The 15,555-nt window shown below is 53.7% G+C and overlaps 2 protein-coding genes across 2 annotated transcripts; one reads left to right on the forward strand and one right to left on the reverse strand.

Annotated features, from left to right (window-relative positions):
* Nucleotides 1–6,445: 6,445 nt before the first annotated feature.
* LOC147596635 (olfactory receptor 14A16-like) lies at nt 6,446–7,489 on the forward strand. The gene has a single exon (XM_086769602.1). The coding sequence runs from the start codon at nt 6,446–6,448 to the stop codon at nt 7,487–7,489; it is 1,044 nt and encodes a 347-aa protein (XP_086625728.1).
* Nucleotides 7,490–14,155: 6,666 nt separating this feature from the next.
* On the reverse strand, nt 14,156–15,091 carry LOC147596636 (olfactory receptor 14J1-like). Its single transcript, XM_086769656.1, has one exon. It carries the CDS (start codon nt 15,089–15,091, stop codon nt 14,156–14,158), a length of 936 nt encoding a protein of 311 aa, XP_086625782.1.
* Between the last annotated feature and the right edge of the window lie 464 nt (nt 15,092–15,555).

Here is a 15,555-nt window from a genome sequence, read left to right on the forward strand (position 1 = left end):
GCTGGAGGAAAGGAGGCTGAGGGGAGACCTTCTTGCTCTCTCCAACTGCCTGAAGGGAGCTGGAGCAAGGTGGGTGTTGGTCTCTTCTCCCCAGGAACAAGGGACAGCAAGAGAGCAAACAGCCCCAGGTTGCACCAGGGCAGGTTTGGATTGGCTATTAGGAAAAATCTCTTCACTGGAAGGGTTACCAAGCACTGGAGCAGGCTGCCCAGGGAGGAGTTGAGTCACCATCCCTGGAGGGATCTAAAAGCCCTTAGGGACACGGCTCAGTGGTGGACTTGGCAGTGGTGGGTTAACGGCTGGGCTCAAGGCTCTTAGGAGTCTTTTCCAACCTAAATGATCCTATGATTCTACCGACCGATGGCGTGAAGCACAGGGAGGTGGGGAACGCTCTTGTGCCGGGCACAGACACTGAAGCTCTGGCAGCACACGGAGCCGTTACCTGACAGCCGTTCACAAGAAGCATTTCCACCCCACCATGTGCTTCTTGGGTCACGGCCGCGGAGCACGCCAGGAGCACAGGCACCACTGGTGCTGGAGCACTGGAGGCAGCCTGTCCACGGGGAGCCTGGGGACTTGTGGTGCCAGAGGAAGGGTCCTTCTGACCCACAGCTCTGCAGTGCTCTAGCAAGAGGTGAAGGAGTGAGGAGCGCCAGGGCAAGCTGGAAGAAGGCAGACGGGCTCTGTAAAAATCTCAGGGAGAAAATCATTGCTGAAGCTTGGAGCTGAACCAGGGACCTTTAGATCTTCAGTGGAATGCTCTCCAGCTCTCCAGCTGAGCTACTTCAGCCTTGCCTCAGCAGCGCTTGTCCCCGTTCCACCTGTGCTAGGCCACAGGCTGACACACATGATGACAGCTCCTCAGCCACATTCCCAGGAAAAATCTGTGCCCAGTGCTGGGCAGCATGGACCTTGCCTCTCCTGTTCTCCATGGCCAAGTGGGCTCCAGGTGTGGAGCAGGTGCCAGCTGACACTGGGAGTGCCAAAATGGGTGTTTGGCCTCAGTTACAAGGGTGACGGTGGTGAAGGCAAGTAGGCAGGCCATGCGTGTGCAATGCGAAGGCTGAAGGTGGAAGAAGTGTGGGGTTGGTGGAAGACCTCTCCCATGGAGAGGAGAGGGCCCTGGGGAGGCAGAGCTTGTGCTGGTGCCATAGGGTTTTGCTTCATTCTTGCATGAGCAGGACTGGTTTCTCAATGTTTGGAGGCCATATTTAGAGGAAAAGAAGACTTGAAAACATTTAAGAATGGAGACTGCCCAAGCTCTCAGGAAAATCTCTTCCAGTGCTTGTGTGACGTCATGGGTATGACCTGATGGACCTCATGGTCCTCATGTCCCACCTGAACCTGCTTTCAGCTTTTTTCTCTTGCGTCTTGTCCTCCCACCATGCATCAAAATGAAGAGCCGGGCTCCATCTTAACTGCCTGATGGGTACTGACATGCTGCTGTGAAGTTTCCAGTAGTCTTCTTCTCTCTATACTGAACAGTGCTCTGTTGTCCACCAAGACCCCCAGGGCCTTTTCCACTGAGCTGCGGCCCAGCCACGGCTCGTGCCCAGGGTCAGGGCACCCCAGGGGCTGGATTGGGCAGTTCTCCTCTCTGAAATCCACTAGGATCTTGTTGGGCCAGTCTTCCAACCTGTCGAGTTTCCTCCAGAAGGCAGCCCTCCACTGTATGCTTCATGTCTTTGCTTCAGTTTTGTGTCATCTGCAAATTCTGTCAGCTATTCCGGGACACTGATAACACCATCAAGTCCCAGGAGAGACCCCAATGCATCCAATCACTCTTTTACTCCCCTCTTTGCCCACCTCTCAAGACTGCAGCTTCCAAGGTTCCATACAAGAGCATTGTGCGAGATGGTGTGCGCTGGGTTGACCTTGGCTTGTGGCCAGATGCCCACTCAGCCACGATCTCACTGCCCCTCCTCAACAGTGTCGGTGCCCACAGAGTGAGCAAACCCTGCTCTCACCAGACCCAGAGGGAAGAAGGCCTGGGCTGCACTGCGCTGGCAGGAGGCCGTGAGACATTATGGTCAGTGGAGATCTGACAAATAAAGGTGGTGGAGAAGAGAAAGAAAGAATCCCAGCTCTCCGTGTGCAAAATAACTCCAGCGGGGCAGAAGGACACCTCTACAGGTTTCCGTGCATGTCCTGAGTAGGAAGAGGTTTCATTATCCTAAACGTGGGCACCTGCTGTCATTTCAGTTTGCCAAAGGAACTTCCCAACAGCCTCCAAGATGAAGCCCCAGACACTGCCCTGTCCCTAAGAACTGCTCCACCTGAGCCTGCAGTCTCCTGCACAAACCTTGGGCCACCTCGGGCACCTCAGCTGTCACCAGGGCTTTGCATCTAAAGAACTCCCTGCTGCCCTCCATCTCCAGTCAGGAGGAGGGGAGCTGAGAGAAAGAGCTCACAGGCAAATGCCCTTTTGTGCTGAGCTGAACAGGGGCAAGAGGAATTCCAGCTCCTGTGGGTTTGTGGTGTGCATGGAAGGGAGCAGAGTCCTCTTCTAGCGCCAGCACTACAGACCCAGGGTGAGATGCCTGCACTGACTGCGCTGAATCCCTTCCCTCAGCAGGGGTAGAGGAGATCCCTCACTTTGGGTATTCTGCCTGCTGACGGGACAAGGCCAGGTGATATTTAGAGCTGACTTTGTCTGTGAGCAGGAAAATGACAGTGCTTGAAAAGACGTGACTCTTCTCTCCTAGCTGAGGAGCAAAACCCCAGTGGTGGCTGCAGGCTGTTTGGCAGCAGGTTCCCCTGCAGCCCCAGGGACAGCTGGAGGGAGCCCCGAGGGGACAGAGAAAGTGCCGCCTTGGGCTGGGCCTCTGCTGCTGAGCTGGGCTGGGCTCCTGGCATGGAGGGAGCTGATGGCAAGCGGGCAGCGCTGCAGAGAGACAGCGGCTGAGAGAACTTAAAGGCAGTTGAGAGCGGGAGGATGCTGAGAGGTCAGTGAGGAGGAATCTTCAGAGCCCTCTATGTGGTAAGTCTCTGGGTGCAGGGCAATTTAGCTGTTGTTCCTGGAGAGATCTCCCAGAGCTTGTGCATCTGACAGTTTATGGGATCTGTCAGGAGGGCTCTCGGTTTCTCAAAGGGGAAGTTGGTGCTGCAGAGCAGGGCTTGCCTGCTGCACCGTCAGAGGGACAGGGCACGACGGCTGCCTTCTCCCAGGGATGGCTGCAGGGCTGTGCAGGCGGGTGTGCAGGCAGGGGTGCCCAGGGCTGTCCTTCAGAGCAGGGTCCCTGCAGCCCAGGGGCTGTGTGCTGGGGCAGGGACTCTGCCGCCTGCCAGGCTCAGCACTCAGCCTGCCCGGGGAGCTCCCAGCACTGCTGTGGGGAGAAGCTGTGGGGGGAAGCAGCGACCCCCATGATGGCAGGGTCCTTCTGCTGTTGAGAGGGTGCTGTGTGGGTCAGGGCTGCTCAGAGCTTCAGCTCACTCTAAGATCAATTGCAATAGGAAGTTTGAAGGAGAAGACAAAGAGAAGGATTTCTATAAAGATAAGAAACTTTCCAGAATCTGTGTTTTCCATTGCCTACTCTTTGGAAATGGGAGAGGATTAATGATAAGAGAGTGTCGTAGTTCAGCCCCGATTGGACCAGACTACGCAGTCTCTCTCTCACTCCCCCCACCTTCCGAGAGAACAGGGAGAGAAAATATAAGGAAAAATGGCTCGAGGTTTGAGATAAGGACAGGGAGAAATCCTTAAAGTTACCGTCACGGGCAAAACAGTCTCGACTTGGGGAAAACTATTCATTTATTACTACAAACAGCAGGAGAATGAGACAGAGAACAAGATAACCTCCCCCCACCCCTCCCTCTTCCCAAGCTTAACATTATCTCTACCACCTTCCCCTCCCGAGCGGCACAGGGGGGAAGAGGGAATGGGGGTTGCAGTCAGTTCATCATACGTTGTTTTATGCCGCTGCTTCGTGGTCGGGGGAAGAACTCCTCACATTCCTCCCCTGCTCCATCGTGGAGTCCCTCCCACGGGCCACAGTCCTTCGTAGAACTGCTCCGGCGTGGGTCATCTCTTCCACGGGTGCAGTCCCTCTAGAACAGCTGTCCCAGCGGGCCCTCCACAGCTGCCTTCAGGCATCCACCTCCCCCGGTACGGGGTCCTTCACGGGCTCCAAGTGGATCTCTGCTCCTCCGTGGACCTCCATGGGCTGCAGGGGGACAACCTTCTCCACCATGGTCGTCACCACAGGCTGCAGAGGAATCTTGGCCAGGAGCCGCATTACTCCTCCCCCTCCTTCTGAACTGACCTTGGCGTCTGCAGCCGCTCCTCACAACAGGCTGGTAGATGTCTCTCAGGATCTTTTTTTTACATCTTATTCATTTCTCATCTCCTTTCCACTTCTTGCAGCTGGGCTGGACCGAGTCGGGCCCAGTTGGCTGCCTGGCGAGAGGCCAGAGGGTGAGGCCTGCAAGGCCCATGAGGCCTGCGCCTCCCCCTCTGCGCCTCTGCCCCTGCGCCTCTGCCCCTGCTCAGCTTCTTCACATCTTCTCTTCTCTCTCTTTTTTTTTTTCTGTTTTCCCATTCTTAAATACATTATCGCAGAGGCGTTATCAGGGAACATTCTGCTACCAATCGGCTCGGCCTTGGCCAGCAGCAGGTCTGCCCTAGGCCCAGCCGAGTCCACTGAACAAATGGGAGCGAGTTCTAGCAGTTTCCTACAGAAGCTACCACCTTAGGCCCCCCCTCACTAACAAAACCACGACACAGAGGCATAAATGTTGACAAGTCACTCAATCCCCTGAACTCCAACTGAGTGATCAGGACGTCTTCTAGGATCTCCTAATGCACTTCCAGCCTGTCCTCTGCCTGTGGACAGCACCAGCATCACCTCTGCTGGAACCATCAGGCTTAGTCTGACCTCTGCTTTTTTTCTAACTGCAAACAGGCAGATGTGCCAGGCCAGACCCCGTAAACAGGCAGGATTCTGTAGGGCAAAGTTCAGTGTGAAGAGTCTGGGATGGAGTTTGTGAGCGCTGAATGGGAAAAGTCATGGGACACTGAAACATCTCTCAGGATGAGAATCTCCAGATGAGAGGGATATTATCAGAGAATTAGAGGAAACTTAAATTAGAACTGTGGTAGGGAGAATCCAGAAAACTCTGTATATGATCCCCTCCAATGCAGACCCCTTCCCCTGACTAAACCTCCCCTGGCCTCCTCTCACACCCACCTGAGACTCTGCCCCCAGGGCTGGGGGGTCCCAGACATGAACCCCCTCCTGTGAGGCCGGAGCTCCAGCAGAGCCGTGGTGCAGCTCTCCAGCCATGTGTCCATGTCCCTCTGCAGAGCACAGGGGCTGAGAGCAGCTGCCCAGTGATGGTGGTGTCTGGGAGGGGGCACACACAGCTGGGTTAGGGGGACGCTGTCCTGAGTGCCCGCCTGCCTCTGCCCTGCCTGCTGGCAGCCAGACCCTCGCTCTGTCTTTGCTTCTCTCTCCACTTGTCTCTGTTATTGCTGTTGTTATTTCGCTCTTGCTGCCAGGCTCGCTGGGGAGGTGCAGTTTCAGCTGCAGGGTCACACCCGGATCTTGTGGGTCCTTCCATGCAGCCGTGTCCATGGGAACAAGTGTCCCAGCTTTCCTCCCAGCTGTGGGGCTGTGGGCAGTGCAGTCTGTGGGGCTGGAGAGGCAGCTGGTTTCCCCTGAATCAGATGGTATCCTTACGACATTTGGCCATCTCCTTGAGGTGTCCTCCCAAGCTGTGACACACCCTCCAGAATGTGAAGCTGTCCCCTTGCACAATTTGTTGTCTGGAAGCCCCATAGAGAAGTGCTGTGGGGTTGGTGAAATGAGCCCTGTGTGTCCTTGGCTGGACGTGGGGTGCTGAGACCTTGAGAAGGGGTGAGACGTTCAGTGGTCAGCACAGCATCCCTCTGCTCTCAGCAGTGTCTGGTTGTTTTTCAGGGTAACACAAGAGTGTGATCACCCTCCACCTCATGAAGAACAAGCCCAGGGCAGCTGGGAACAGGTTGGAGGCACAGACCAGCTCCCCTCACTCTGCACTAAGCCACAGGCAATCCTCTGGCCTCACAGGACTGGCTCTGTTCTCCCTGAGGGCAGCAGAAATGCTGATGGTGTCTGACATCCAAGAACACTCCCCAGGTGAGATGGGGGAGCTTTAAGAACCCCAGACCTCTCAAACTGCCTTCTGCCATCCCCGCTCCTTGGCAGTGGCAGTGCAGATTCTGATCGGCCTTCTGCGTCAGGAGCAGTTTCACCTGACAAAGCTGAACACCAGCTGTGGTCCCTGCCCACACCTTTCCCATGAACCCAGTGCTGCACAGCAGGGCTGACTCCTTGGCACCCGGTGGGCAGAGGTCCTGCTCCTGATGGCCACTCAACCAGCACCAACCAGAGCTCCATGCAGGGAGCTGAACGAAGGTCTCTGGAGAAGGAGTAGGGGGGTGTGTTCTGGGTGGGGTTCTAGGAGAATGTCTTTGGGTTTGCTCAGAAAAATCTTTCCTAACTCTTCACTGACACTTCTTCTAATTACAGGACGCCATGCACAGAGGGAGAAACCCTCCAACAGCAGCTCCATCACCCAGTTCCTCCTCCTGGCCTTCGCAGACACATGGGAGCTGCAGCTCTTGCACTTCTGGCTCTTCCTGGGCATCTACCTGGCTGCCCTCCTGGCCAATGGCCTCATCATCACTGCCATAGCCTGCGACCACCGCCTGCACACCCCCATGTACTTCTTCCTCCTCAACCTCTCCCTCCTAGACCTGGGGATAATTTCTATCACTGTTCCCAAATCCATGGCCAATTCCTTGTGGGGCACCAGGGCCATCTCCTACTTGGGATGTTCCACCCAGGTCTTTCTGCTTTTCTTCTTCCTTGGAGCGGAGTTTTATCTTCTTACAGTCATGGCCTATGACCGTTATGTTTCCATCTGCAAACCCCTGCACTACGGGACCCTCCTGGGCAGCAGAGCTTGTGTCCACATGGCAGCAGCTGCCTGGGCCACTGGGGTTCTCAATGCTGTCCTGCACACGGCCAATACATTTTCACTGCCACTCTGCCAGGGCAATGCTGTGGACCAGTTCTTCTGTGAAGTCCCTCAGATCCTCAAGCTCTCCTGCTCACATTCCTACCTCAGGGAAGTTGGGCTTCTTCTGGTCAGTGCCTCTTTAGCATTTGGCTGTTTTGTGTTCATTGTGGTGTCCTATGTGCAGATCTTCAGGGCCGTGCTGAGGATCCCCTCTGAGCAGGGACGGCACAAAGCCTTTTCCACGTGCCTCCCTCACCTGGCTGTGGTCTCCCTTTTTCTGATCACTGCCATGTTTGCCTACCTGAAGCCCACGTCTATCTCCTCCCCATTGCTTGATGTGGTCGTGGCAGTTCTGTACTCACTGGTGCCTCCAGCAGTGAACCCCCTCATCTACAGCATGAGGAACCAGGAGCTCAAGGATGCAGTCTGGAAACTGGTAACTGGATGTTTTTCTACCCCAATGAAGTGTCCATCGTCTTCTGCATAGCAGTTATAATATAGTTCATTGCAGGCTCAACCTATCTTCTTTCTTTTTTTTCCCGTTTGCTGTGGTTTCTTAATTGTGATCATGTTTTAATCCCCTTTCTAATTCACTGTTGGCTTTTCTTTTCTGACCTAGTGACTGTGTATATAAATGAACGGCCATGCTCTCTTTGTCTTTAAACAAATTAAAGGGCACTTCAGCACCTTTTTTATTTCCCTGAGATCCTTCCTTCAAGGTCTTTTTGGAGCTGCAGGGACAGTCATTGTGTACATAGACTGAGGGGAAAAGAGCTCCAGCATGTCAGCGCTGCCCGGGAGCACCAGTCAGTGTTTGGTCTTCCAGGGCTCTTCTCTTTCCTCTTCCGCACTCTCTGATCCTTTGTGTTGATGTAAGGCCTGAGTACTGGCAGCTTGGCCACAGTTCTTTCGTGTGGTAGTCCTATGACCACAGGCAGGGACAAGAACTGGGCACTTCTGTGACAGAGCTGGCCACCAGAACGTTATTTCCATAAAGAAAGGTGATCTCCTCAGGGCAGTGCTTGAAGGCTTAGGGCTTCTTCCACAGTTTCTCTCAAGAACATGACCAAGAAATTGTCCTGCAGATGAAAACGCCAGTGTCCAGCTAAGCAATGTGAGTGTGCAGGGTTGGGGTACACAGCAGAGTCCTTGCACAGCCAGGCCTCCTGTGAGAGACCTGAAGAACCAGCACAGCCGGGTCTGATCTGTGCCCATGTTCGCTTGACACTCTGGGGTAAGTCTCCCAAGGCAACCATCATGGAGTAGCCCCTCACAACCACCATTTCCAGCACTGGCCTCTCCCCAGTTCCTTGGTGGTTCTTTGTCCCTCCATGGAAAGACACTGAATGTGTGGGTCAGGACTCTGTGTTGGCCCTCTGCAGATGAGATGTAAGCCTGCACATCATGTACATGAGGTGAGGTGAACCTGAGTGAGCACGAATACCATCAACTGCTCCTTCGGGTTCCATTCCAGGCACTTGAAGGACAAGAAAGGGATTGCTGAACCAAAATGGGCAGGGGAAAGAAGGGCACGTTGTGTAGATAAAATTGTGTGAGGCCTTTGACATGGTCTCCTGTGGTGTCCTTCTAGCCAGATTAGTGCTATCTGGGTTGAAGAAGTGGATGCTGAGTGAGAAGTTGACTGAATGATCACACCCAAATGTCCACATTGGTTAGAATTTCTCCATGCAGCCAGTTACTAGTGGCATCCCTCAGCAGCCAGCACCTGAGCCAACACTGTTGAATGTCTTTATCATCCCCCTGTATGATAGAGTGGAGCACACTTTCAGCTCCTTCTGGATCATGCAAAGCTGGGCGGAGGCCTTGAACAAACCGATCCGGTTCGCCCTGCCTTGAGCAGCACAGTGAGACAAGCTGATGTTCATGGCTCTCTTCAAACCTGAGTTATTCTATGGTTTAATGAATCTTTCCCTTGGACAAGTTTTTGAAGACAGAAGAGGTGAAGGACAAATAAAAAAAAAAACACAAATGAGGCAGAGGAGGAGATATAAAATGTGCCAACATTGGGTTTTTGCTTTTGCCTTTGCCTGCTTGAAGGCGTTGTTCTGTCTCTTCTCAGTATCTGAGGGTCATAAACTTAGCCTCAAATCCATCATGGGCTCATTAAAACACCAAAAGTCCTTACAAGCCATGTCTCCTCCATCATTTTCTTCAAGCATGGCAGACCTGTGTAGCTAAGTAGAGAAGTTTCAGGAGGGCAGGTAAGGAGGACAGGAGCCCTGTGAAGAAGTGATAGAAGAATTCTCCAACTGATATTGATGCCGAGTGTCTCCTAAGGAGGTGTGGACAGGCAGGAAAAGCAGTCCCTTGAGTCTAGACATGATATGGACAACCTTGCTCCTCACCTCTCCAAGCTCTGTATTTCCCTCCCTGGCCCCCTGGGACTTGCATCCCTTTTCTTTGCATCAGGCTTCTCTTCTGAAGTCTGCACCTGATTGTTACAGCTTCTGTGCTGGAATTCCTGTCTGCTTTCCTTAGGGAACTGGGTGGACACAGACACAGAGGGGTTTTTGAAATGCGAGAAAAAGAAAACAAATAGGAAACACTAAAACGCAGTAGAACTTAATCAACAATAAAATACACTTCCCAGCTGTACGGTTAGTTTAAGCAGCTTCCACTGAGATCCAGCACCAGAGCTGAAGAGTTGTCCATAGGGAGTACGGGAAAGACTACTGGAGGACAGTGAAGCTTTATGTCCCTGCATCTCAAAGGAAGGTGACAGGTGAGAGGGATCTGAATGATCAAAGAGGAAGAGGAGGAAGACCTCTGGAGAACAATGGAAAGGGCGTGTGTCCAGGTGGGCTTCTGAAGAGATGACTTCAGACATGGGGGGTTTGATAAGGACAGGTAGAAACACCTGGGAGGTTCGGGAGATTGACTGCACAGCACTACAGACAGAGTACTGGCAATGTAAGCACCGAGCAAGGCCAATATCTCTTCTCCCACAATTCCTACATCGTCTGAAAACTCATGTTTTTGCAGGATAGAAACTCCACAGATATGTCACTGAAAGCATTGAATCATCTCAGCAGATGAGAAAGTGGAGTTTTGGGGTTTTTTTTAAGTAGTGAGAGCAGTTCTCAGGTTTTCAGGCAGGGCGCCGTGGTCTGACCATCAGCACCCAGTGTAAAGCTCCAGAGGCCCAAGTGTATCTGAGATACTTGCTTGGGACTGGCAGCTGTCAGAGAAGACTGATAGAGCCACGTCGCTTCCATCATTTGCATCCAGTCTTCAAGACTTGCGCATGGAATTAGACAAGTTTCAAGAGGGTAGGTAAAGAGGCAGGTACGTAAAGAGCACTTTGAGGAAGTGATAGAAGAATTCTCCAATTGATATCTAAGCAGAGTGTCTCCTAAGGTGGTGCGGACAGGTCGGAAAAGCTGTCTCCTTGAGGTCCATCACTGTATACACAACATTTCTCCTCGCCTCCCCAACCCTGACATTTCTCCCTGTCCTGTTGGGTGTGTTAGTGGAAAATCTATGTCCATATGACACACACAGGGTTCAGATACTTCCCAGAGCAGGTCAATTTAGGTCCCTCCCAGAGCAGGGTTTGCAGTCAATCCAGAAGTTGACCTTGGATCCTCTCATCTCCCCAGTTCCCCCAGAAACAGACAAACCCACACACATATGCATTCAGGATGGACCATTCTTGTGCTTGAAGATGAGGTCCTTGAACATCATCTTCTTCTCTCCAGGGACATATGCCATAAGATTCTTCCAAGCAGGTCACTCAACAGGCCAAAGCCTGCTCTCAGGATCCTGAATTTCACCTGCTCATGGTTGCTGCAGCCAAGGATGCCTGTGAGAACGTCCCTGACCAGCTTTTCCTTCTTTGCATGGGATGGACTATTCCTCAACTTGAACATCATAGAATATCTCGAGTTAGAAGGGACCCATAAGGATCATGGAGTCCAACTCTGTGCTCCTTGCAGGACTACCTAACAGTAACGCATACAACTAAGAGCATCCTCCAGATGTTCCTAGAACTCTGACAGGCTTGGTGCTGTGACCACTTCCCTGGAGATCCTGTTCCAGTGACCGACCACCCTCTCAGGGAAGAGCCTTTTCCTGATGTCCAAGCTGAACTTCCCCTGACGCAGCTTCGTACCACTTCCACGTGTTGTGTGACTGGGCAACAGAGAGAGAAGATCTGCACCTCCCCCTCCGCTGCCCCTCTTGAGGCCGTTGTAAACTGCGATGAGGTCCCAGCCAAGCCCCAGTCGTGTCCCGTGCAGGGGTGTGCAGAGAGCCCTGCTCTGGGCTCTGCCAAGGTCTGGGCAAGAAGAGAGGCTGAGGCAGGGCTGGCTGTTCAGCTGGCACAGGCACCGAGCCCAGCAGGAGGAAGAAGATGGCCAGAGAGCAAACCTCACCCTTAAACTGGGGTGAGCGGCCAGTGCTGGAAATGGTGATGTGAGAGACAAATGTGCTGGGGCACCTTCCCAGTCTGTCCATACCACCAAGGGCACGGATCGGCCTCCTCTCTCCTGCCCCTCCATGCCTTGGCTCTGCAGCTCACGCCCACGGCAACGTGTCCTCGCCCTGCATGGTCACACAGCTCAGCCAGCATTGGTGGTGTCCTCTCCCAGGCACTTCCCAGCCCAACCCAGTCCTTCCCCAACACTCCCCACCAGCCCTGCTTTCTCTCCAGCCCAGCTGAGAAGAGTGGTCCAGTCTGGGCTGGCCCCATGGCACTGCCCACCGCAGGCAGCTGCAGAGCTCTGGGCCCTGACCCCCAGCCCCAGCCCCTCTGAAGGGCACAGCAGCTCCTGGGGGGCAGAGATGGGTCTCAGCCGTCCCCACAGCCCCAGGGCTGCAGGCTGGACATGGCACAAAAAACCCAGAGATCAGTGAAATGCAGGACTCCTGGTATCAGCTCCAGCAGATGCCCACCACAGACGGCCTGTGCCCCGCAGTGCCAGCCCCTCTCCCCAGGCCAGCACAAGAGTCCTGGCCCGGCAGCAGAGCAGCCTGCCCCAAGCGGGTGCCTGCAGAAAGAGGTTTCTCTTGCTCATTGACTCCTCCCTGCAGGCACAGAAATGCTCCCTTGTTTCTCTCCCTGGACAACCCTTTCCCCAGGTGAGCGTGCCCCGGCTGGCCTGGCCGGCCATTTCTGGCTCCCACTCTGTGCTCCCCACAGGGCCCTGAGCTGGTGGTGCTGCTCTGCACAGCAAGGGGGCTGTGGTGCCCTCAGGCCATGGGGTAACCCTGCACTGGCCATGCTGGTCACAGTGGGAAGCAAACCCAACTGGATGGGGATGTCTGCTGCTGAGCCCTTTTCCATCTTTGCTGGTGGCTCAGTAGCCAAGGACAAGGCTGGCCAGGACAATGAGGTGTCTCTGATGTCACAAAGGGCAGGGGAGGGCTGCACTAGATCCAGCCCGTGGGCTTTCCAAGAGGTTTCCCTGAACCACTTTCCAGTCTTATGTCCCTCTGCCTGGTGGCTCCTCACATCCTCTTCTGGCACAGCAGGGTCCTCGTAAGCCCACGGGCTCCTCGGGTTCACCTTTTCCTCAGGGGGACTCCTACTTGGGCCATCACTCATTTTGTCAGGTGCAACTCACTGCCCACCCAGACTCACACGCTGACCCTGCAGATCCCCTGACATCTCCTGACAGCTGCTGATTCTTCTCCAGGTCGGCATTTGCCATCAGACCCAAAGTGGGACAGTGCCAGGCAGAGAAATCAAAGACCAGTTGCTGTCTGTGTGGACAAGTGGCACCAAGAAGGGAGGTTTTTGTCCAGTCTTTGGCCCCTAACACATCACCCGGGACTCTAGGCTTGTCCCCACAAATCCATTTTGAACTCCAGAAGAGCAAAAGTGTTTCTGAGGGAGCAGCTCCTGAGGTGTATTCCTGACACCAGATTTGGAAGGGTGTCCAGCCTTCTGGGCCTGCCCTGAGGAGCCCCTTTGGTCATGGTGGTGCTAGCAGGGAGGCCAGCTCTGACACAGGGGTTCACTCGGCCTCCTCCTGCCCACAGCCACAGGGATGCCCCTGCAGAGACAACAGGACTGTCACCACTCACACCAGACCTTAGGGCTGACACAGATGCGAGAGCACAAGAGGAGAGCGTGGAAGCGAGGAACTGAAAAGTCCACGTCGTACTGCTGGCCACGGCCACGGCTCCAGGGAAGCAGCAGCCCCGCTGGTACACAGGCAGCAGAGAGGGAGCCCTGCTGAGGCATGGAGGTGCAGCCTCCAGCGCCCCGTGGCTGCTCCTCCAGCTGGCAGCTGGGATCTTGGCTCCTTAACCCTTTCCTCATGCTGGGGCTCGTCCCCAGCGCCAGAGAATATTTGACGGGGTGGCAGCTCAGACAAATTATTTTCCTCTGGCTTCTTCACCTATGCAAGAAGGCTGGTTCTGGAGGTACACGTGCTGGTTTTGTCTGGGATTGAGTTAAATTTCTTCGTAGTAGCCTCTATGGTGCAATGTTTGAACGTGTGATGAGAACATTGTCAATAACACTGGGATGGTTTCGTTACTGCTGAGCGGTGCTTGCACAGCATCAAGGCCTTTTCTAATTCGCAACCCACCCTGCCAGCAAGTAGGCTGGGTGTTGGTATGAAGGTGGGAGGGAAACGGCTGGGACAGCAGACCCCAGCTGGCCAAAGGGATCTTCCATACCCTTTGACGTTTCTCAGCAATAGAAGCTGGGAGAAGAAGAGGGGAGGGGATGGATATTTGGAGTGATGGCCTTTAACTTCCCAAGTAACCGTTACATGTGATGAAGCCCTGGTTTCCTGGAGATTACTGAACACCTGTCTGCCGGGGAAGCAGCAAATGAATTCCTTATTTTGTTTTGATTGTGCACACAGCCTTTGCTGTGCCTATTAAACTACCTTTATATCAACCCACGAGATGTCTCACTTGTACCCTTCCAATTCTCTTCTACTGTGCTGTGGGGGAGTGAGCGAGCGGCTATGTAGTGTTGAGCTGCTTGCTTCGGTGGGTTACATCACAGTACATTGGGACAGTAGCTCAGAAAAAAAATGTTCCGAGTCAAGAAGTGGGATAAACGTTACTATTTTATTGCAAATAGTATTATTACAGCTATTAAAAAAAAAAAACAGGAACAAAAGACAGACTTTTCCTGAGATAACCTGGGAGTCTTGTAAGCTGTATGGGTACCTTATCGATGCTGAAATAGTATGTCTTCAAATATTTTCCTCAGGGAATCCTTGATCTCTTTGTTCCTCATGCTGTAGATGAGGGGGTTCATTGCTGGAGGCACCACTGAGTACAGAACTGCCACCACCACATCCAGGAGTGGGGAGGAGTTGGAAGGGGGCTTCAGGTAGGCAAACATGGCAGTGCTGACAAACAGGGAGACCACAGCCAGGTGAGGGAGGCACGTGGAAAAGGCTTTGTGCCGTCCCTGCTCAGAGGGGATCCTCAGCACGGCCCTGAAGATCTGCACATAGGACACAACAATGAACACAAAACAGCCAAATGCTAAAGAGGCACTGACCAGAAGAAGCCCAACTTCCCTGAGGTAGGAACGTGAGCAGGAGAGCTTGAGGATCTGGGGTATTTCACAGAAGAACTGGTCCACAGCATTGCCATGGCAGAGAGGGATGTAAAATGTATTGGCCGTGTGCAGGACAGCGTTGAGAAACCCACTGGCCCAGGCAGCTGCTGCCATGTGGACACAAGCTCTGCTGCCCAGGAGGGTCCCGTAGTGCAGGGGTTTGCAGATGGCAACGTAGCGGTCGTAGGCCATGACGGTGAGGAGACAGTACTCTGTTACAATCAAGAAAGAAAAAAGAAATATTTGTGCAACACAACCCCAATAGGAGATGGTCCTGGTGTCCCAGAGGGAATTAGACATTGAATTGGGAACAGTGGTGGAGATGGAGCCCAGGTCAATGAGGGAGAGGTTGAGGAGGAAGAAGTACATGGGGGAGTGCAGGCGGTGGTCGCAGGCTATGGCAGTGATGATGAGGCCGTTGGCCAGGAGGGCAGCCAGGTAGATGCCCAGGAAGAGCCAGAAGTGCAAGAGCTGCAGCTCCCGCGTGTCTGCGAAGGCCAGGAGGAGGAACTGGGTGATGGAGCTGCCGTTGGACATGTGATCCCTTAGTTCTTGAACTACTTCCGCAGGAGGAAAGCACAGTCACAAGTTAGGACTGCTCTGATCAAAGCTTTTCCTATTCCCTGGCCTCTCCTCCCCCCAAACACACATTCCCTATCTCCTTTCTTTCAGTACCTTAGTGCATCCACCAGTCTGGAGCTCTGGTTTGCACTGACTGAGTCTGATGGGACAGGTAGGGCTCTGCTCATAGGTCTTCCGAGGACTTGTCTGCATTCTACAGCACTGGGAATGAGGGAAAGTGGGTTACAGCTTCTGAAACCCATGATGTACCTTAGGGCTTACACAAACCTATGCACACAGCAGAACGGCTTGGAAGTGTGGAGGGAGCAGTCCAGCTGGTGTCCATGGCTAGCAGGTCCGAGGGGAGCAGTAACTCTGACACACGGATTGCATCAGGAGGAGCTGCTCGGCATCTTCTGTCAGGTCGGCCTCCGTACACT

The sequence above is a fragment of the Chlamydotis macqueenii genome, chromosome W (genome assembly GCF_036417535.1).
Source record: "Chlamydotis macqueenii isolate bChlMac1 chromosome W, bChlMac1.mat, whole genome shotgun sequence".
Taxonomy (NCBI): Eukaryota; Metazoa; Chordata; class Aves; order Otidiformes; family Otididae; genus Chlamydotis; species Chlamydotis macqueenii.